At 40.9% G+C, this 23,310-nt stretch overlaps 2 protein-coding genes across 2 annotated transcripts; both read right to left on the bottom strand.

The window, feature by feature from the left end:
- Positions 1-7,061: 7,061 nt before the first annotated feature.
- Positions 7,062-10,756, bottom strand: LOC150063995 (protocadherin beta-3-like). The gene has a single exon (XM_090331372.1). It carries the CDS (start codon positions 10,390-10,392, stop codon positions 8,062-8,064), a length of 2,331 nt encoding a protein of 776 aa, XP_090187498.1. The 5' UTR covers positions 10,393-10,756; the 3' UTR covers positions 7,062-8,061.
- A 4,456-nt stretch (positions 10,757-15,212) lies between these two features.
- LOC150063996 (protocadherin beta-2-like) lies at positions 15,213-17,787 on the bottom strand. Its single transcript, XM_090331373.1, has one exon. The coding sequence runs from the start codon at positions 17,641-17,643 to the stop codon at positions 15,247-15,249; it is 2,397 nt and encodes a 798-aa protein (XP_090187499.1). The 5' UTR covers positions 17,644-17,787; the 3' UTR covers positions 15,213-15,246.
- Positions 17,788-23,310: the final 5,523 nt, after the last annotated feature.

Genomic DNA, 23,310 nt, shown 5'->3' on the forward strand with positions numbered 1-23,310 from the left:
CTGTTGTATCTTATGACGATACTATTTTTAGTTTTTTGAGAACCTCCATATAGTTTTCCATGTCTGCACAGTAATTTACAGCCACTCAGGCAGTATACAACTGCTCCCTTAGGGACAATTTTGATTTGTTAATATCTTCTTGCATTTTGGTTACATTTTATTTAAATATTTCATAGATTTTCCTGAGAAGTAAATATTTTAATTAATGTGTCAATTCTACAAATTAAATTCTATTGCCTTGGGGTTTTAGTTCTTGCTGTTTGCAGTTGCTTTTCTCTTAGTTATTTTTAAGAGCTAATTCTATACTTTCATTGAAAGGTCAGTGAAGTCTCTTCTAAGCTCACTCAATAACTGAACAGAGATTTCTATACAAGCATGGTACTAATCAATGTCCTAGAATTTGTTAAGGGGCTTATATTTATGGTGGAACATGCCTTTGAAACTTGGTTGAAAATTCTACCTTACTTTTTTTCCCTTTTCAAATCCAGTTCCCTGGAGAGAGAAGAATCTGAAGTCACAGCCACAAAGCTAACTGGGCAAACCTGGTAACCTGACTGGAACACCTAGTCACAGGACCAGTGCACAACTCTTGCAAGTTTTAAGCCCAATACAACAATGGCTCTTCCTGCATTGCAGGCTAACATGGGAGGGAAAAAAGACATTTTGTTGTCCCCATATCCTGGAGTGCATATAGCAGGTGCTATCTTACTTGTATGAATGTACCGTTTGGAACAAAAATTATCTGGGGATTTGAAGACAATAAGCAATTGTAGCACCTAAGCAGGACTAATACAATCCCCTGTATTCTATCTTACCATAATGGAATCAGACCAGTTCTAAACAACATAGTATAGTGTAAACACATGGAAGTACAAACATATGCAAGTTGAATAACACACTTCTGAATAACACCTGAGCCACAGAACAAATCAAAGAAGAAACTGAACACTTCTTACAATGCAATGACAATGAAAATACATCACAAAAGAACTTATGGGACATAGCAAAAGCAGTCCTACGGGGCAATTTATTGCCCTACAAGCCCATAGTAAAAGGACAGAAGAAAGTCATGTAAACAACCTAAAGAAGCAATTTAAAGTACCTAGAGAAGCAAGAAAAGTTAACTCTAAAACAACTAGAAGGAAGAAACAGCAAAAATAAAATCTAAAATATCTGACATTGAAAGAAGATCTACTATACATAAAATTAATAAATCAAAAAGGTGGTTTTTTGAAAGAGTCAACAAAATTGACAGACCCCTGGCAAGATTAATCAGAAAAGGGAGAGGGGATACTCAAATAAACAAGATTAGAAATTCCATGGGAACAATCACAACTGACATTCAAAAAATTCAGACCATCACAAATAAGTACTTCCATGGCTTATATTCAATGAAACAAAAATCTTTAGTGGAAATGGATGATTTTTTAAAAATAAACATAGGCTGTCCACATTGAACCAAGAAGAAATAAGTCAATAAACTAATTTCATACAATAAGATAGCAGAAGCAATCAGAAACATATAAACAAAGAAGAGCCCGGGCCCAGATGGTTTCACTGCAGAATTTTATAAGACTTTTTTTTGCCAATCCTGGGCTTCAGCTTAGGGCCTGAGCACTGTCCTTGGACTTTCTCAAGGTTAGAGCTCTACCACTTGAGCCTCAGCACCAATTCTGGCTGTTTTCTATTTATGTGGTACCGAGCAATCGAATCTGGGTCTTCGTGCATGTGAGGCAATCACTCTACCACCAAGTCAAACTCCTGGCCCTAAAATTCTACAAGACTTTTAAAGATGATTTAATACCTAGACTCTTGAAACTTTCCAAGAAATAGAAGCAGGGGGAGCCATCCCAAACTCCTTCTATGGGGCCAATATCACACTCATCCCCAAACCAGAGAAGGACCCAACAACAAAAAAAGAACTATAGACCAATCTCTCCAATGAACACAGACACAAAGCTCCTCAATAAAATACTATCCAACAGAGTCCAGAGACAAAAAATTATATACTATGATCAAGTAGCTTGCTTTAACATTCACAAATCAATTAATGTAATACATCATATTAATAGAGCTAAGTTTAAGAATCATATGATAATTTCTCTGGACACTGAGAAGACATTTGACCAAGTAAAGCATCCATTCATGTTGAAAGCACAAAGGAAAATAGGAATGGGAGGTGAATTCTTTAATTTAAGCCATGTAGGACAGACTTACAGCTAGTATCACACTAAATGGAGAAAGACTAGAATCTTTACCTTAAAACCAGGAACAAGGCAGGGATGCCCACTCTTCTCCACTTCTCTTCAACATAGTGCTAGAACACTTAGCCAGAGCAATAAGGCAAGAGAAGAACATCAAAGGGATCCACATAGGGGAAAAGAAGAAATTAAACTATCCCTATATATAGATAACATGATCCTATATCTGAATGACCCAATAAACTCCACTCCTAAAACTAATAAACCACTTTGGCAAAGTGGCAGGATACAAAATCATCCTTCAAAATTCAGTAGCCTTTCTGTACACCAACAATGAACAAACAGAAGGAGAGATCAAGAAAATGATCCCATTTGCAGCAGCCCCCAAAAGAATGAAATATTTAGGAATTAACCTAAGGATGTAAAGGAATTATTTAATGACAACTATTAAAAAAACCTAAGGAAAAAATCAAAGAGGATACCAGGAAATGGAAAGACATCCTATATTCATGGATAGGGAGAATCAACATAGTGAAAATGGCCATATTGCCAAAATAGATATGCAGTTCCAATATGATCCCCATCAAAATCCCAAGAACATTCTTTACTGAAATAGAAGGCATAATCCAAAGGTTCATATGGAGCAACAAAAGACCTAGAATAGCCAAAACAATTCTAGGCAAAAGGAGCAATGCAGGTAGTATTACAATACCAGGCTTCAAATTCTAGAATTTGAAGAGCCATATAACAAAAACAGTGTGGTATTGGCACAAAAATAGCTCAGAAGATCAATGGAACGGAATAGAAGATCCAGAAATAAAACCATATATCTATGGCCAACTTATATTCGACAAAGGAGCCAGAGATATACAGAGGAATAAACACAGCCTCTTCAAGTATTGGTGCTGGGAAAACTGGGCAGCCATATGCAGAAAACTAAAAATTGATCCCACCCTGTTGCCATGCAACAAAAATGGATCGAAGACCTCAATACCAGACCTGAAACTCTGAAACTGCTACACAACAGAGTAGGAGAGACACTGGAACTCATAGGAACAGGCAAAAACTTCTTGAACAGAGTCCCAAAGTCACAATAGATTTCAGAGAGACTCGACAAATGGGACTACCTAAAAATAAAAAGTTTCTGCACCAAGACATAACTAGTAAGGTAGAAAGACAGCCAACCAACTGGGAAAAGATATTTACCAGTAATACATCAGACAAATGCTTAATAGCCAATATCTACAGGGAACTCAAGAAACTAATCCCCTCAAACCCAACAAACCAATCACTAAATGGGCAAGGGAACTAAAGAGATACTCATCTGAGGAAGAGGTAAAAATGGCAAAGAAACATATGAGAAAATGCTCATCATCCATGGCCATAAAAGAAATGCAAATAAAAACAACCCTAAGATACCACCTTACCCCAATCAGAATGACCTGAGTTCAGAATATTCTGAACTCAAACAACAACAAATGCAGGCAGGGATGTGGAGAAAGAGAAACCCTACTGCAATGCAGGTAAGAATGTAAACAGCCACTCTGGAAGGCAGTTTGGAGGTTCTTGAAAAACCTAAAAATTGACTTTCCCTACAACTTAGCCATACCATTCCCGGGCATCTACCCTGAGCATCATAACTAAGGATATGATAAGGACACCCACACAGCCATATTCATCGCTGCACTATTCACAACAGCCAAGCCATAGAAACAACCTAGATGCCACACTACAGATGAATGGATACCAAAAAAATGTGGTACAGGGGCCGGAAGTTTGGCCTGATGGTAGAGTGCTTGCCAAGCATGCATGAAGACCTGGGTTCAATTCCTCGGTACCACATACATAGCGGGGGAAAAAGCCTGAAGTGGTGCTGAGGCTCAAGGGGTAGAGCTCTAGCCTTGAGAAAATCCAAGGACAGGGCTCGGGCCCTGAGCTCAGGCCCAGGACTGGCAAAAAAATATGGTACATATATACAATGGATTCTACATAAAATAATGGCATTAACTGGGAAGTGGATGAAACTAGAGCGAATCATGTTGAGTGAGATAAGTCAACACCAAAGGAACAAAGGCGATATATGGACATTAGATCCTAACAGTACAAGAGCAATGACCCAATTCTCGAGAAGGAAGGAAGGAAGGAAGGAAGGAAGGAAGGAAGGAAGGAAGGAAGGAAGGAAGGAAGGAAGGAAAGAAGGAAGGAAGGAAGGAAGGAGGGAAGGAGAGAAACAATTACTTGTCTTCAAAACACACACACCTTCCTAGCAAAGACACACAGAGACAACGTAAAATGGTGGGAAATGATATGCTACACAAATGGAAATCAAAACCAAGCAGGAGTTCCTATAAAGGTGGTTTAGCATACCCAAATCAATGAACAAATTACAATACAGAAGTCGAATCAGGCACAGAAACTACATTGATGTGTTCATCTCAATAGAAGCAAAGAAGGTCTTTGGGAAAACACCCCCTCAACAAGTGATCCTGGGAAAACTGAATATTGACAAATAGAATATTAAACCTAGACCTCTATCTCTCATCTTGTACAAAAAGTCAATTCAAAATGGGTCAAAGGCCTCGATGTAGGGCATGAATTGTTGAGACTACTAGAGGAAGCCCTTCAAGATAAAAGTATAGGAAACTACTTCAATTGTTCTGTAAATAAGAGCAAGAATTGCATCAGATTAAAAGGTTTCCTTCCATCCAAGGAAATAACTATGTAAGTAAAGAGAAAGATCATATAATAGGAAAAAGTATTTTACAGCTATTTGTTTGAAAAGACAAAACTGGAATATAAAAGAGCTCAAAAAAGAGAAACAGAAAAAGAAGAGAAACAGAATAATCTAATTAATAAACAATCAAATGAACAATTTTCAAAGGAAATATAGGCAGTAAAAAATATCATGAAGAAGTGTCCAAAATACATAAAGAAAATGCTAACCAAAGCATCACTGAGAATGCATCTTAAGCCAGCCACAATGGCTGTCATGTAGAAAATAAAAATATGTTTGTATGAAAGAAACCCTTATTTAGTGTTGATGTATAATTTACAACTTAGTAACTCTATCTGAAAAAAAAAGAAAATAGGGCCAATTGTGGCTCAGGAGGTAGAGTACCTGCCCAGAAAGCACAAGACTCATAGAGCTACAACAAAATTATAAAAAGGAGCAAGGGGGTCTATCTGTGAGGGGAAATAAAAAGTAATAAAAGGAATGATTATGATCAAAGTACATTTATGTATACACAAAAGTCTCACAATGAAACCTCTCACTATGTATTCTAAATATATGCCAATAAAATATAAGATAAACTTGACATTAAAGGGAAACAGTCTAAAACAGAGAAAAGACTGAATAGACTCTATGTTTCCTTAACATTGTTGAATACCAAAAGAACAGAAGGAAATGAGTTTAATTCTTTTTTTTTTGCCAGTCCTGGGCTTGAGCTCAGGGCCTGAGCACTGTCCTTGGACTTTCTCAAGGCTAGAACTCTACCACTTGAGCCTCAGCACCACTTCCGGCTTTTTTTTTCTATATATGTGGTACCAAGGAATCGAACCCGGGTCTTCATGCATGCTAGGCAAGCACTTTAACCACTAGGCCAAACTCCTGGCCAATGAGTTTAATTCTTTAATTCACACTACTGGGTAATCAAACATACACATTTGACACAAGCAAAAGGACTATGATTAATATACATTTGGCTCTACAAAACCTAAGGAGAAGATAATATCAGAATAAAGTAATAGATGATACAGAAAAATTACGTTTTCCAAAAATGTCATTTACAAGGCAGTACTATTTAAGAATAAAGAAAGGGATCTGGGTATGCGAAAAAACATGTTTTCTATAAAAAAATATTCACTTCCTTTATGTTAATCTTGTAAGTTATTTTTTCTGAAAAGTTCCTGCTTTGGCTAGGTGGCTTGGTCTCTGTTAATTACATTTTAGTTACATCCTTTACCTGCTCTTTAATAAAGACATCCTGTTAGAAGTGCCTTGAAATTTAGTTACAACTTGTTAACTAAGCCACATCCTTTCAAAGATTGTGAACCTAAGGTCAGCAATGTAAGCAGATAAAATTTATGTCTTGCTGAGTCTGATATCACAACATCACAAGCCATTTCGAACATGGAAGCCAGTGGCTCATGCCCTGTAATCCTAGTTACTTAGGTGACTGAGATCTGAGGCGAACAGTTCAAAGCCAGCCTAGCAGTAAATTCTGTGAGACCCCTATCTCCAATAAAACAACAAAAAAAGCTGAAAGTGGAACCCTGGCTCAAGTGGTAAAACACTAGTCTTGAGTACAAAAGTTCATGAACAGTACATGTGCGTGACTTCAGTAGACTTAGTTGACATCTAACTATAATGATACATAATTGAATTTGAGTCTAGTATCATGATGTTAAAATTATTTCTAAATATGCTTATAGAAAAACACTGTACATGTAGAATTATATTTATAAAAATAAATGAGCAGCTGACTATCTGAATGTTCTTAAACCCTTGGAATCTTACAAAACTCATTTAAAGTTGGTACCATAACAACTAAGTTTAATAGTAACATCAACTGTAAATGAGAGGATGTAAATGCAGATATCAGGATGACAAGAATGGCCTCATATTTAATTTTAATCAAATAAAATTTAATGGATATTAATTTAATACACGAATAATAATCCATGGATTTTAATTTAATACAAATCGATGGAATTTAAAAGATTATTTTGCAGGTTTCTGAATTTTCAGAAGACCCAATAAGGGGAAAACTATTAAATAATAAGCTGACTCTATAAAGACTGACCCTATTCTCACAATAGGTAAGAGAATAATTTATGCCTTCTAAATAGATACTTCTTTTGAAATTCTATATGCCTTCCTGAGAATACATTTGCACCCTGAATATACAAATCAAACTGTCCTCCCAACATAGAATTTAATAAATATTATCTCATGCAAAGTGGAAAGAACACTTTTAAAAATCATTTAAAATGTTTTAATTTTCATTTTCATCAGTTATGCATATGCTTTGAAGCAACAATAGAGAATAATTAAGAGCAGTTTGCTAAATTCATCTATAATTGTTGTCTAATTTTGACCAATATAAACATGCAATTTGGAAAGGCTCTCTCAATACAGGAAATAAAATACATTTTGTGCTTTCATTTGAATATTATAACTCATTTTTTTCCCATCCTGGGCTTGGGCTCAGGGCTTGAGCACTGTCCTTGGACTTTCTCAAGGCTAGCACTCTACCACTTGAGCCTCAGTGTCACTTCCAGCTTTTTCCGCTATGTATGTGGGGTACCGAGGAATCGAACCCGGGCTTTATGCATGCTAGACAAGCACTGTACCACTAGGCCAAACTCCCGGCCCCTGACTATTATATCTCTTAAAACATAATGAGTTATTACAAGAAGACATGCTCTTATCTAAAGAATATTCTCGAATTCGAATAACTATTTAAAAAGCTAGTTTAGGAATTTTACAAAACATATTATCTCAATATAATGAACAGTAAGAGTGGCAAGTCTGATGGATTGGAACTTAGCACTGATTTGAAATACAGACTTTTGGAGTCATTAAATAAACCTGATTAAAATCATCAGTGAAAGAGAACAAATTTTTTGTTATGTTATTGGTTAAAAAATAAGAAATTATGATGGCAGGCTGTTAAAGGATAAAACAGATGAAAATTTAAATTATGAATTGAAGAATATGTAACTACTCAGAAAGTAAAATCAACATAACGCTATATTCCCTAAAATACTTTATACAGAATACATAGATAATCCTCATTTGACTTTTCAGTTAATGAAATCTAACTGATGGTTGCAACTTACACTTTGTAGTGAGTTTTTAAGTGTCTTGGATCAGAAAATTGGGGGCAAAGTTGAACCCACTGTCCCCAGACCCTCCCTGCAGACACACCTCATACTGGTAGCTCTGCGACAGCGTCCCCGCGCCACTCACGTCCACCAGGTGTCCAGGAAAGTGGGGCTCGGGCAGCGAGCCGCCGCCCAGGGAGCCCGGGCCACCGCGCCTCCTGCACAGCCTGAGGGCCACAAAGAGCAGCAGGGACAAGAGGAAGAGCGAGGACACGGCGGCCAGCGCCACCACCAGGTAGGCAGTGAGGCGATCTGGCGGCGCGCGCTGGGGCGGGGCGTCGGGCAGGGGCAGGTAGGGCTGAGAGAAGCCATCCACCAGCAGCACGTGCAGAGTGACGCTGGCAGAGCGCGGAGGCTCGCCATTGTCCCGCACCAGCAGCAGCAGCCTGTGCCTGGGCGCGTCGCGCTCGCTCAGCGGCCTGGCGGTGCGCACCTCGCCATTGTGCGGCCCCACGCCGAACAGCCCGGGCTCCGTGGCCTTGAGCAGCTGGAACGACAGCCAGGCGTTCTGGCCCGAGTCGCGGTCCACCGCCACCACCTTGCTCAGCAGGTAGCCCGGCTCGGCCGCCCTGGGCAGCAGCTCGGTGACGGGCGCGGACGCGTTCTGCAGCGGGTACAGCACGAAGGGCGAGTTGTCGTTGGCGTCCAGCACCTGCACGCGCACCAGCGCCTGGCTGCTGAGCGCGGGCGAGCCTTGGTCGGTGGCGCGCACGCGCACCTCGAACGCCTGCAGGGCCTCGTAGTCCAGCGCCCTGAGGGCGAACAGCTGCCCGCTGTCGGCGTGGATGGACAGCAGCGCCGCCGCGTCGGGCCCGGGCTGCGGGCCGGGCAGCAGCGAGTAGCTGAGCTGGGCGTTGCTGCCCGCGTCCCTGTCCGTGGCGCGGATGGTGCCGATGTGCAGGGCGGGGCTGTTGTTCTCGCGGACCCGCAGGGTGTAGGACGACTGTGAGAATTCCGGGGCGTTGTCGTTCACGTCCGACACCTGCACGCGGAGGCTGTGCTGGGTCTGCAGCCTGGGCGTGCCCAGGTCCGTGACCGTGATCGTGATGTTGTACTCATCTTTAATCTCTCTGTCCAGTGGACGCTCTGTTACCAGGGTGTAGAAGTTCTCTACGGAGGGTTTCAGGACGAAAGGGAGATCATTCTGGATGGAACACTTAATTTTTCCATTGTCTCCCGAGTCTAGATCTGAGACGCTGAAGATCGCTACCACCGTCTCTGCCGAATTTTCCGGAACAGGACTGTTCACTGAGGACATGATCAGTTCTGGTGGGTTGTCATTAACGTCAACCACGTGAACTGTGACTGTACATTTTCCTGAAAGGCCTCCTCCATCTTTGGCCTCGATATCTATTTCATAAATGCCTATCGCTTCAAAGTCCAAACCTTTAACTAGTTGTATATCACCAGTGATTGGATTTAGTTGAAAAGTTTTGAGGATTTCTTCTGAAGCATGAAAAAATGTGTATGAAATCGCCCCATAATTGCCAGCATCGAGATCAGAAGCCGTGACAGTGGCGATGACAGAGCTGACCGGAGTGTCTTCTAGACTCTGAACCTCATAGAGCGACTGCGCAAACTTGGGGGCATTGTCGTTGATGTCTAAGACTAAGATGTGGAGCCGGGCCGTGCCGAGCCGCGGCGGGGAGCCGCCATCCAGAGCCGTGAGCTCTAGAGTGAGCTCTGGCCGCTCCTCCCGGTCTAGAGCCTGGTCCAGCACTAGCTCGGGATACTTCCTCCCGTCCCTGCGCCTCTGCGTGACAACGTGGAAGTGGGAATTGGGAGCCAGGGTGTAGTTTTGGAGACTGTTTCTCCCCACATCCAGATCCTCAGCATTTCCCAGGGGAATTGCTGTTCCTGGTGGAGAGCTTTCTAAGATTTTCACCTGCATTTCGTTCTCAAAGAATACTGGCGAGTGATCATTAATATCTATGACTTGGAGCTCATTGGTAATCACTTGGAAAGGATTTTGCAGTAACACCTGAAATGGCAGTATACATGGCTCCGTGGGACCGCATAGCTCCTCTCGGTCCAATTTCTCATTCAGGAGCAAATCACCGGTCTGATAATTGAGCTGAAAATGCTGTTTGTTCCCTTTGGATGCAACTTGAGCCACCCTTGTGGCCAATTCTTCCACCCTCAGCTCCATATCCTTGGCAAGATTGGCTATTAAAGAGCCCCTCTCTCTTTCCTCGGTCACAGAATAGCGTCTCAATTCCGACCCAGCCAAAGACCCGCCCAGAAAGATAAAGAGAAGCAGGACTTGCCTTTGTTTAGGAAAGCGCTCCCCTCCAGCCTCCATTTTGCTTCCTGCCTTCTTCTTCCAGAAGCAACCGTCACTAAATCCAGCCTCCGCGGAGGTAGGAAAAGCCAAGTCTTCTATACCTCAACGTGTGCAGATGGCCTAATAAATAATGTTTTGCAGAGGCTCAGCTAAGCTGGTGGAATCTGCTCAGGTTCAGGCTCCTGGCTTTCCAGACTGGATCGCTGTGTCCCAGTAATGTAGTGTCATTCGCGTTTTTTTAATCAACAGCGCCACCATGCGTCCATTGGCAGTTTAAATTTTTTTAGAAAATAATTTCGTTGATTATCAAATCCAGTTAAGTACAGGAGGAGCTTCTGGTGACACATAAGTAAGCACAACTTATGGAAATTAAGTCCCCTAAATGAAGATACTATCCCTGAAAGAGCCCTCATTTACATGATTTTGTAGGAGAGTATATATATGCTAACAATGCAGCTACCCTCAACTGTATTTTTTATACATGAAGAGGATTCTGTTTTAAATGATGTCATACTTAACTATCTTATGTGTGATCTCATTTTCCATTCTTGTTTAATAAATATGAGTTGCATTTCTAGCAATAACACAGAAAGCAAGATGGGGAAAATTGTGGTAGATCATTTCACAGGGTCCATCCAGAGGACTGCAAATGCCCAATTGCTTACACATTTTAACTCCTAAGAAACACATTAGATCTGGGCACCAGTATCCTACTCGCGTAATCTTACTCAGAAAGCTGAGCTCTTAAGAATTGTCATCTAAAACCAGCTAGGGCAGGAAACCCATGAGAATCTTGTCTCCAACTAACCACCCAAAAGCTAGAAGTGGAGTTCTGGCTCAAATTGTAGTGCAAAAGTTCAGGGACAGTACCAGGAGTTTGGCCTAGTGGTAGAGTGTTTGCCTAGCATGCAGGAAAAACTGGGTTCAATTCCTTGGTACCACACAATCACACACACACACACACACACACACACACACACACACACACACACACATAAAATCGAAGTGGTGCTGTGGCTCAAGTGGCAGAACGATAGCCCAAGGACAGTGCTCAGACCCTGAGTACAAGCCCCAGGACTGGTGAAAAAAAAGTTCAGGGACAATGACCAGGCCCTGAGATAAAAACTATGAAACACACACACACACACACACACACACACACACACACACACACACACACACACACACGGGAAACACTTTAGAAGGCTTTCTCCTCTCCTTATTAATCAGCAACTTGACAATTATTTAATCTGTATAGATGATTACTGCACTTGTAAAAACTAGGCAGAGTGGCATGACCCAATGTCAAGAAATCATACACTATCTTACATCAAAGGAGGTATATATATTTTTTAAATGTTCAAATGGTATGAAACTTTATAGAGAAAATAAAATGAATACACTGAAAGTATGCACGAGGGAGGCCTTAACATAATGATGATTAGTTAAAAAAACTTCACTAAAATTTCACCGTTGAATATGGGACCAAAGGGATAATTGGTGTGCCAGGTTACAAAGAATGTGATGGTCCTGAGAGAACAAAGCACAACCATTCTATGTAAAAAGAAAGTAAAATATATGCAGAACTTTATTCCCAAGATTAAGTGAGAGGGACTAAGAGTGTGGCCTAGTGGTAGAGTGCTTGCCTAGCATGCATGAAGTCCTGGGTTTCATTTCTCAGTACCACATACACAGAAAAAGCTGGAAATGGTGCTGTGGCTCAAGTGGAAAAGCAATAGCCATGACAAAAAAGTACTCAAAAACAGTGTCCAGCCCCTGAAGTCAAGCCCCAGCAGTGAAAAAAAGTGAGAATAGTGGAGAGGTAAAATGAGTCCAGCTAATAGGCATTTCATTTTAAGAACATCCATCAGGACAGGAGTTTGGCCTAGTGATAAGAGTGCTTGCTTAGCATACACAAAGACTGGGGTTCGATTCCTCAGTACCACATGCATAGAAAAAAGGCAGAAGTGGTGCTGTGTCTCAAGTGGCTGAGCATTAGCCTTGAGGAAAAAGCCCAAGGACAGTGTTCAGGTCCTTATTTCAAACCCCAGGACTGGCAAAAAAGAAAAGAAAAGAAAAGAAAAAAACAATAGCCAGAGATCATTGTAAGTCAGACAAATGAAACAATACAAATATTTGTGTTCAATATAACTTCATTTGTTTCCCTACACAATTATCGGGAACACTATGTGGTAGCTCATCTACTGACTTTACTTCTGATGCCAAAGATACTGAAAATAATTTCAGTTTTCCTCCTATTACTTTATATTATCTTATTGGACTATCACTGCAAGATAATGAAATAGCTAAGAGCAGGATTCTAATTTAAATAAAATCCTAGAAGGAATTAGCGGCTAGAGACATCTAATGCCAAGATAGAACTCAGTGTCACTGCGAATCGTAAAAATGAGATCCCCAAATTATATAATTGTAATAGCGTAGCTCATTGAAACATGCGAAAATAATATAAAAGTTATTTAACTTATACATCAGAAATTGTACTGTAAGAAATGAAATTTGGATCAGACATTTATTTTTAAATTCTAAATCTAAATGTCCCAATTTCTCCATCTACATTGAATAAACTATTACATAGGGAAAGACTCAAATTAAGCAATAAGAGGAAAAAACAAGTACTGATAGATACACTTGGGAATGATAACTGGATAATATTTAAATAACAATTACCGGTTCAATTTTAACAAAATGACATAATTCATTGTATGTCAGAAAGCATTTAATTTCAGCAAATTTTGTTCATTAGCTATTTTAGCATATTTAATGATTAAATGTGCTAACTTACACTCATTCAGAAATTTTAAGTAGAATGTAAAATGTCTTAGTGACTATTTTAGTCATGCAATAAATGTGAAGCTATTCATAAACATAATGCAAATACATTTCTTTTGTGGGTCATGGATCTTAAACTCAGCCTGGGCACTGTTCCTGAGCTTTGCAGCTCAAGGCTACTACCCTACCCTGGAGCCAAACGCCACTTCCCATTTTCTAGAAGTTAATTGGAAATAAAAGTCTCAGGTCCTTTTGTGCCCTGACTGGCTTTGAACCTTGATCCTCAGATCTCAGCCTCTTGATTAGCTAGGATTACAGGCATGAGCCACCATGCCTGGCCCTGCAAACACTTTTTAAAGCATTGAAAAGTCTAGAGAACTGAAGGAGAGATAGATAGATAGATAGATAGATAGATAGATAGATAGATAGACAGACAGATAGAAAATAAATGATAGATAATGTGCATGCATGAGTGAGTGAATGTGTGAGTAGACCTACCTACACTCTACTCACAGGCTTATTTCTTATTGAATCCTAAATGCCTCTTGAAATTCTAGAGAAAAAAAACACTCCAGAAGTTTCTAACTTGGTAAAGAACAAACATATATTGCCTATATATTTTTAAAATTTTTATGGAAGGATTCAGGAAGAGGCTTTTAATAATTTAAACGGATGTTTAAAAAGAGGACTACCTTAAGGAGACTTTTTGTTTGTTGCTTTTGTCATTTTGCAGTACTTGAGCTTTTTTTTTGCCAGTCCTGGGCTTGAGCTCAGGGCCTGAGCACTGTCCTTGGACTTTCTCAAGGCTAGAGCTCTACCACTTGAGCCTCAGCACCACTTCTGGGTTTCCATGCATGCTAGGCAAGCACTTTAACCACTAGGCCAAACTCCCAGCCCAGTACTTGAGCTTTCAGAGTATGCCTCAGGCCAAGATCCTTATAACTATGCAAAAGATGATTGGTACATGACACCAAGCTAAACTTAAAAAGAAAAAAAGATTATGAGATGTAGATATCAATAACTTTTTATATGAGCTCATCTTGAACTTCAGATCATTCAGACTCTACCTGAGTAACTAGAATTGCAAGAATGAGCCACTGTGCCCAGCTGATTTTTTTTCCAAAAAATGGACATTCCTAATGTGAATGTTCTGTGGAATCAAACAGTTAGGATCCTCAAGCTTCTAAAAGAGTAATACATTTTTTCATGTTATAACTTTAAGGTATACATGAATACACAGAGAAAAATGGACAGAGCAAAGATACACAAACCTAAGAGGACACAACAAAAATATTTTGTCCTTCAAAAGTTTAACATAGGCCTTTAAAATTACCAAGCAAGTAGAAAATTGAGTTTCAGAAAAGGCTTTCTAACTAAAACAAATTCCAAAAGTACAAAATTTATATTCACACTTTAAAATACAAACAAAATTCACATGCATTAAACTACAAAAGCCATAAATTTAGAATACTAAGTGACGTGAAGAATTATAATAAGATAGTTATTTTCAAATAAGTATGAGTGAAGCAGTAAACACACACACACACACACACACACACACACACACACACACACACACACACAGGGCTCAAGAAGATCTTTGTCAAAATTTAGCAGAGTCCAAAGCTATTACTAAAACAGAGATTGTCATTATTAACTCTCTTTACAGCCTGAGGAAGGAAGTAGGAGATGCTCATAGTCAAGAAGTTGACTTCACTGGTGGCAGATCCTCATATCATTCACACCTCACAAGGCAGGTGGGAACAGAGTCGCTGTGGCGCTCACATCCACTTATTTCTGAATGTAAAAATTTCTCCTCAGGGCCAGGAGTTTGACCTAGCGGTAGAGTGCTTGCCTAGCATGCACAAACACCCAGGGTTCAATTCCTTCATACCACATACATAGAAAACGGAAGTGGTGCTGTGGCTCCAGTAGCAGAGCTCTAGCCTTGAGAAAACCTAATGACAGTGCTCAGACTCTGAGCTCAAACCCCAAGACTGACAAAACAAAATCTCAAACATATTCAATATCCATGTCTTGTTTTGGATCCAAATTTCGAAGGACACTATCATAAGCAGACCTCTATTGGAATCCAAAGCTACTTCGGATAACAGCATTATCTCCTATTTCTTCACCAGAGTCTTGGGGTGGCAAGTTGGGTAACCTCGGTTTGAGAAACTGAAATTCATTGTCCCCAGACCCTCCCTGCAGACACACCTCATACTGGTAGCTCTGCGACAGCGTCCCCGCGCCACTCACGTCCACCAGGTGTCCAGGAAAGTGGGGCTCGGGCAGCGAGCCGCCGCCCAGGGAGCCCGGGCCACCGCGCCTCCTGCACAGCCTGAGGGCCACGAAGAGCAGCAGGGACAAGAGGAAGAGCGAGGACACGGCGGCCAGCGCCACCACCAGGTAGGCAGTGAGGCGATCGGGCGGCGCGCGCTGGGGCGGGGCGTCGGGCAGAGGCAGGTAGGGCTGAGAGAAGCCATCCACCAGCAGCACATGCAGAGTGACGCTGGCAGAGCGCGGAGGCTCGCCATTGTCGCGCACCAGCAGCAGCAGCCTGTGCCTGGGCGCGTCGCGCTCGCTCAGCGGCCTGGCGGTGCGCACCTCGCCATTGTGCGGCCCCACGCCGAACAGCCCGGGCTCCGTGGCCTTGAGCAGCTGGAACGACAGCCAGGCGTTCTGGCCCGAGTCGCGGTCCACCGCCACCACCTTGCTCAGCAGGTAGCCCGGCTCGGCCGCCCTGGGCAGCAGCTCGGTGACGGGCGCGGACGCGTTCTGCAGCGGGTACAGCACGAAGGGCGAGTTGTCGTTGGCGTCCAGCACCTGCACGCGCACCAGCGCCTGGCTGCTGAGCGCGGGCGAGCCTTGGTCGGTGGCGCGCACGCGCACCTCGAACGCCTGCAGGGCCTCGTAGTCCAGCGCCCTGAGGGCGAACAGCTGCCCGCTGTCGGCGTGGATGGACAGCAGCGCCGCCGCGTCGGGCCCGGGCTGCGGGCCGGGCAGCAGCGAGTAGCTGAGCTGGGCGTTGCTGCCCGCGTCCCTGTCCGTGGCGCGGATGGTGCCGATGTGCAGGGCGGGGCTGTTGTTCTCGCGGACCCGCAGGGTGTAGGACGACTGTGAGAATTCCGGGGCGTTGTCGTTCACGTCCGACACCTGCACGCGGAGGCTGTGCTGGGTCTGCAGCCTGGGCGTGCCTAGGTCCGTGACCGTGATCGTGATGTTGTACTCCGATCTGGTCTCCCGGTCCAGTGCTGAGTTTGTTACTATTGTGTAAAAGTTTTCAACCGAGGGCTTCAGAAGAAAAGGAAGCTCATCCTGGATGGAGCATATCATCCTTCCATTATCTCCCGAGTCAGGATCTGAAACACTGAATATAGCAACTATAGTTTCCATAGAGTTTTCTGGTATCTGATTGGTGAGTGTGGACATGCTCAGGTCCGGAGGGTTGTCATTCAAATCCATCACCTGGACAAACACCACACAATTTCCAGTAAGTCCTCCACTGTCTCTTGCCTGAATATTTACTGTGTATGTCTGAATGGATTCAAAATCCAATGCCTGTGCTAAGTGGAGTTCTCCTGATTTTGCATTTATCCGAAATGTTTTTCGGATGTCTTCAGAAGCTTGAGAAAGCATGTATGTTATTTCTCCATTAATACCAGCGTCCAAATCCCTAGCCGAGACAGTGACAACCTGGAATCCAGCAGGACTATTTTCTGGAACCTGCACCTCGTAGAGAAGCTTTGTAAACTCCGGGGCGTTGTCGTTGATATCCACAACTTCAATGCGGACCAGGGCAGAGCCGGACCTCGGTGGAGTCCCCCCATCCAGCGCAGTAAGGATTAAGCTGACCTCAGCCTCTGCCTCCCGATCCAGCGCTTTCTGGAGCACCAGCTGTGGTAACAAGCCACCAGGGCTGTCTTGTACTTGCAAATGGAAGTAGAAATTGGGACTCAGGGTGTAATTTTGGAGATTGTTGCTTCCTACATCCAAATCCTGGGCGCGTTCTATTAGGAAAGTAGTTCCAGGAGCAATGCTTTCTGGAATTTTCAAAATTATTTCTTTGTCTAAGAAAACAGGGGAATGGTCGTTTATGTCCTTAATCCACAACTCGCCTAGGAAAAACTGCAGAGGGTTTTCCAGTAACACCTGGAAAGGTAGTACACAGGGCTCGGTAGGACCGCAGAGCTCCTCCCGGTCCAGTTTCTCATTTAGCAACACATCCCCAGTGTGCCTATCCAAATGCAAATGCAGTTTTTTCCCTTTAGATACCAGTTGAGCACCCCTGAAAGCTAGCTCCTCTACCTCCAGCCCCAAGTCCTTTAACAAATTGGCCACAAAGGAGCCACTCTCTGTTTCCTCAGCCACGGAATAGCGTGTAGGTTCAGACCCAGCATGAGCTATGCCCAGCAAAACAAAGAATATGAGGACTTGCCTTTGTTTCAGAAGGAGCTTCTTTCTCTCCTGCACCTCCATCACCTGGTCTCTCTGCAAACTCGCTCCAGCTCCAGCTCACGTTATCGCTGACTGTAAATCCCAGTATCTTGCCAACACTGGAAGAAGTGGACAGTCCAGCGGCCTAATTTCCCAGAGTGACGGCCCTAGAAAGCTTCCTCTCCCTGCTGGCTTCTTCTGCTGAGTAAGGAGCTAACGCGGTCAGCTGACGGATTTGCTTATTCCACTTCTAAGTCTGCAGCGCCACCCTGCGTCTTTTCTTAGTGTTTATTTTCTCTCAGTCTAAGAAAAATCGCAGTGCTGTTTTCAACTAATAGTAATCCAAGTTGAATGTTTTTTTAAGTAGTATCGAAATGTACAGATGTCTTGTGTGTATGTTAATAGTCTTTCATTGCATCCCTAACAGAAGGAAAGCATACACGATGCTCTATTTCAGTTTCATCACAAGTCCGAGGGGCTCTTTTCAAACTGCGGTAAACAAGAAACTGGAAGGGTATAACCTCAGTCCTACCATAGGGCAAAAAGAACGCTTTGACAGGCGAGTCTCAGCTTTGTTCAGAATTTGGATATGGGTGCACCTTGATTATATTCTGGTTCTCATCGACCACAACCAAAAATGATATTAGGAAAGGACAATTCAAATGAGAACGTCTCTGTGCTCTTTCATTTCCCTGAATTCTAAAATGACTGTGCCACATAAACTGAGTGGAGGTATCATTTCTTTCTTTTGTCAATAATTTTTATCTTCTTCTTTAAAGGATTTGATTTTTTGTACCATTTCTACAAGCTGAATTTATGGCCCAGGTTCTATCCCTGAGCTTCTTTTGCTCAAGTCTAGCAATCTACCTCTTGAGCCACAGCTCCACTTCTGCCTTTTTTTTAGTGGAGATAAGAGTGTCATAGACATTCCTGTCTGATCTGGCTTCAATCATGATTCTTAGATCTCAGCCTCCTGAGTAGCTTGGATTATAGGCTCTGTATAGGATAGTATAACTTTAATTATAGACTCAATTTAATGATTACATTTGAAAAAGTTAATATTTTTGTGATACCAAATATTCCATAAAGCTTCTAATTTCCCCAATTATCTTTCAAAATGTCATTTTAGAGATTGTGTGTTAAATATGTTTCTAAAGATGTAGCAAACTGCAGTTTTTGAAGTTCTTTCTTTTGAAATGTTAGAAGGTATTTCTTATGAATAAATGAGTCTAAAACCACAGAAATGTAAGGGTGAAACTGAAATCCATATTTCTTAGTAAAAAAAACTCAATGAGAAGAAATTCTGGAAAAGGTGACTTTAAGGAGATAGTAAGAAGTTCAGGGGATGTAGAGGGACAATGATGGTGAATGAAGAGGTGGAACATTTAGGGCAGTTTTACTTTATGTTACTATGTTATATTCCTGGATTCAAGAGGTCAAACATTTGTCAAACCTAGATAACTATTCAAAATAGTGACTCCAACACTGTGGACTTCAGTAAATTGTGTTGATATTGTTTCATTACTTGTAACAACGGTATCAAACTAATCTAGGATTTTAATAAGGAAACTGCAAATGAGAGGAAGTGTATATATGGAGTCTTTTATTTGCCCAATTTTCTGTAAAGTTTAAGATTGCTATGAATTACCTATTCATTTAAAATTATTTTGATAAAGAAAATTTAAAATACATGTAAAAAGTGAAAGCACTATACAGTAAGTGTAACTTTATCCAAAGTAGATAATTTCTGTATCTTTGACTCCACACTTTGTTTGTTCATTTAAAAATTCCTTGAAAATATTATACTTTACCTGTAAATATGAGAGAGAGAAATATATATTCCTTTCTCAGAAATCCCTGATGCTTAAAACAGGCTCAAACATGCCAAGTTAAAATAATCTTGCAAAGGAAGAGGTGATATTGCCCCAAAAGAAATGTACTTTTTATCTGACTTAGATAACTGCAAGCCCTCTGTACATCACCTTTATAATAATGACAAAAAGTTAAACAATAAGGCACACCAGTATATGACTATATAACTATAATGACTGTAATTTTCTATTAGTAATACAATTGAAATTTCATACTGTAAAAGAAAATATAGCAGTTATAACTACTATATTTAAGCAGTTTGTTATATAAACAAAACAAAGTTATTAAATAGAAATGGATACAAATTCTTGAGAAAGGCAAACAATATGTGTGAAAAGGAAGAAAACAGAGAATTTGATAACAAAATACAAAACAATCGGGCTGGGAGTTTGGCCTAGTGGTAGAGTGCTTTACCTAGCATGCAAGAAGACCCAGGTTTGATTCCTACATACCACATACATAGAAAAAAGCTGGAATTGGTACTGTTGTTCAAGTGGTAGAGCTCTAGCCTTGAGAAAGCCCAAGGACAGTGGTCAGGCCCTGGATTCAAGGGCCAGGACTGGCAAAAACATAGAAAACAATTCAGATACAGTAAAGAAATACAAGACAATATATTTAGAAAAGGAAAATGACATGTATTGTCACATGGATGTGTTACTTGAACATATACCCTAAAATCAGACAAAAAGATAGCAACACAATAGTGATCCCATAATAATTTTTAAAATGTTAAGTGAGAAATTTGGATCTATCTCTTAAGTCTATTAAGATGTCACTAGTAAGAGTTGAGTAAAAAAATGTCCAGGAACCTAGCCACTCAGGAGGCGAGATTAGAGGATTAAACTTCAAAGCCAGCCCAGGAACAAAAGGACCTGAAACTCTTATCTCCAATTAAGCTCTAGAAAATGGGAAGTGGGGTTTGGCTCAAGGGTAGGGCGGTAGCCTGGAGCTGAAAAGCTCAGGGACAGCACCCAGGCTCCCCCCCCCCCAAAAAAAAACAATGTCCAGGAATAGGTGTAGTCTGTATATAGAAGACAGAGATAAAATTTCAGTGTTCTTGGTCATAATCTTACATCTATGATTGGCTACATTAGTATTTATCAAACCCTGATAGTGTATGCTTACCTTTCTTGGTCTGGCATAATATAATGTGGGATTCAAGTGACAGGAAATGCAAACTACGAAACCTAATCTCCTGCTACTGTTACTACTTTGAACATCACATTTTCATTTATATACTACATATGCATTTGTTTACATCTATGCCCCACATATTCATAAGAGTGAATTTCCTTTACCATCAAACACTACCACCTATACTACCACCATAATCTTAAGTCAGTTTTCCCCAAGCAGAACTTGACAGAAAGGCCATATAGGTCAGAGTTGGTTCTTTTTGATGGAGTGATGCATCTACTGCACACCAGCAACAAGATTACTTGGAATATCATTACTAAATATATGTACTCTAAAGTTGTGTTCTCATCCTTCTTAAGTATAGAGCAGGCTGGCAAAAATGAATGGTTATTTTAATAGATATAGATATCTCTATATTAATTACTTTTATTAAAGATGTTACAGTGAAGTAAAAATATGGTATATATTAATTCCTGACTGAAATGTATTTTTTTAAAGAACTTAGTATTTAAACTTACCCCCAAAACTCTATGTAATTGAAAATTCCATGTTTGTAAATATTGAACTATTATATTTATAATTAAGTCTTGTTTAGTCAAAAGTCTTTAGTACAATTAAAACAATACAGAAACAAAAGCATTAGTTTCTATTACATATGTGTATAAGAAATATTAGGAAGCAAGAAAAGTGAATTTTCTCAGGACCACCATGATATCCTGATTATATAGGTTGTCATTCCTCTCTGTCATCTTATATTATCTTGTCACCTATCTCAAATAAAAATAAACATTAAAAAAGATGTTACAGTGAAAGGATGGTGGTATTATGGAAACAAAGTATCTCTCTTTTTCTCTGGTCTGGGTCTGAACGTGGAAAACAGCAATGATGGTCTCAGATAGTTCAAGGAGAACTATAATTCACATTAAGGTGTCTTTAATACCAGAATCTACACTATACACTAGTATTATTTGGGGATCCATGAAATTTAGTAGTGAGTTTTTTTATTTTTTTACTGGTCCTGGAGCTTGAATTTATGGGTTTTTATGCCATCCATTACCTTCTTTTGCTCAAGATAAACACTTTACCACTTAAACTATAGCTTCACTTCCAGCTTTTCTCCTCTCCCTCCTCCTCCTCCTCCTCCTCCTCCTCCTCTTCCTCCTCGTCCTCCTCCTCCTTCTTTTCTCTTGGTAATGTATTATAGATTAGTCTCACTACTTTCATGCCAGGGCTGGATTCAAACCACAATCCTCAGATTCCAGCCTTCTGGTAGTTGAGATTACAGGCATGAGCAAGTGGGGCATGGCTACTGCTGGGCTTCTATTACCAACTTATACATTCTATTTCAAAATGCACTGAGAAGTCCAAGAAAGCATTTAAGATGTTTATCTATCATATTTATATCCAAATGACTGGTAGGTAATATTCAGTGAAGAAAAATTATTTAGAAATCAACAGAACAAAATTACTGACAACTTTAGGGAATGTCAGTAGAGTCCACAACTATGGTGAGTGTCAGTACAGATCTGGATATGTGTGGTGACCTGGCATTTAATATTGTTGTGGTTAAAATAACAATAATTCTTTCCATTGAGAAACTTGCCTATTCCTGTCAGGATATTTCCTGCTACCACTGTCCTAGCAAGTGACAGAATAGAGAATTGAGATTCAAAAAATCCATGTGAACAATATTTTGTCTGTATTCACATATTGCCATCTGTAGTAATTTCTATTCCAATGGAAATGCTTTACTGTTTTTGTATATCATTCTTAGGTCAAGGAATATCCTGGAGAATGATCATTTATGTTCATAAGTTTGAACTCAGCTTGTGAAAATGCAAGTCATTTTCCTTTAGCAACTGAAATGCAATGACAATATCTCACTAGGTCTGGCCTCTGAGTCAAATGTCTTTTTGGTATCAAATCCATAGTTCATGGACTTTAAAATGTAATAGGCTGTGAATGTAGCTTAGTGATAGAATGCTTGCCTGGTATGCATGAAGCGCTGGGATCAATTCCTCAGTACCATATAGACAGAAAAGGCTGGAAGTGGCACTGTGGCTCAAGTAGTAGAGTGCTAGCCTTGAGCAATAGAAGTCAGGGACAGTGACCAGGTCCTGAGTTCAAGCCCCAGGACTGGCAAAAAAAAGCAAAGCAAACGATGATCTTAACAAACAGCTTAACCTTCTATGAGAAGTTATGACAGCTACCATTTTAGAGATAACCATCCTTGTCAAGCCAGTGGCTCACACCTGTAATCCTAATCACGAAGTTGAGATCTGAGGGTTGCAATTCAAAGCAAACCCAGGCAATAAGGACCATGAGATGCCTGCCCCCCCCCCCTCTCTCTCTCTCTCTCTCTCTCTCTCTCTCTCTCTCTCTCTCTCTCTTTCTCTCTCTCCTCTCTCTCTCTCTCTCTCTCTCTCACACACACACACACACACACACACACATACACACACACCCTTGTCAAACTTCTGAATATCTGCTTCATTTTGAACCATTTTCCCCTCCTGTCCCCACCTATAAAATAATCCAGTTCATTTTCTACATAGTGTCTGGTGAGTATCGCTGTTGTATTTATTTACCCTTGTTCCACCTTTTATGTGCCCTTCCTTACCCTCCCAAATACAAATGAAGTAACAAGCAATACAAAATGAAAAGAAAATACAAAATGGAAAAACACCAACAATGGCAACT

This window comes from Megascapheus bottae, chromosome 4 (genome assembly GCF_031878675.1).
Source record: "Megascapheus bottae isolate mThoBot1 chromosome 4, mThoBot2.hap1, whole genome shotgun sequence".
In the NCBI taxonomy this organism is placed as follows: Eukaryota; Metazoa; Chordata; class Mammalia; order Rodentia; family Geomyidae; genus Megascapheus; species Megascapheus bottae.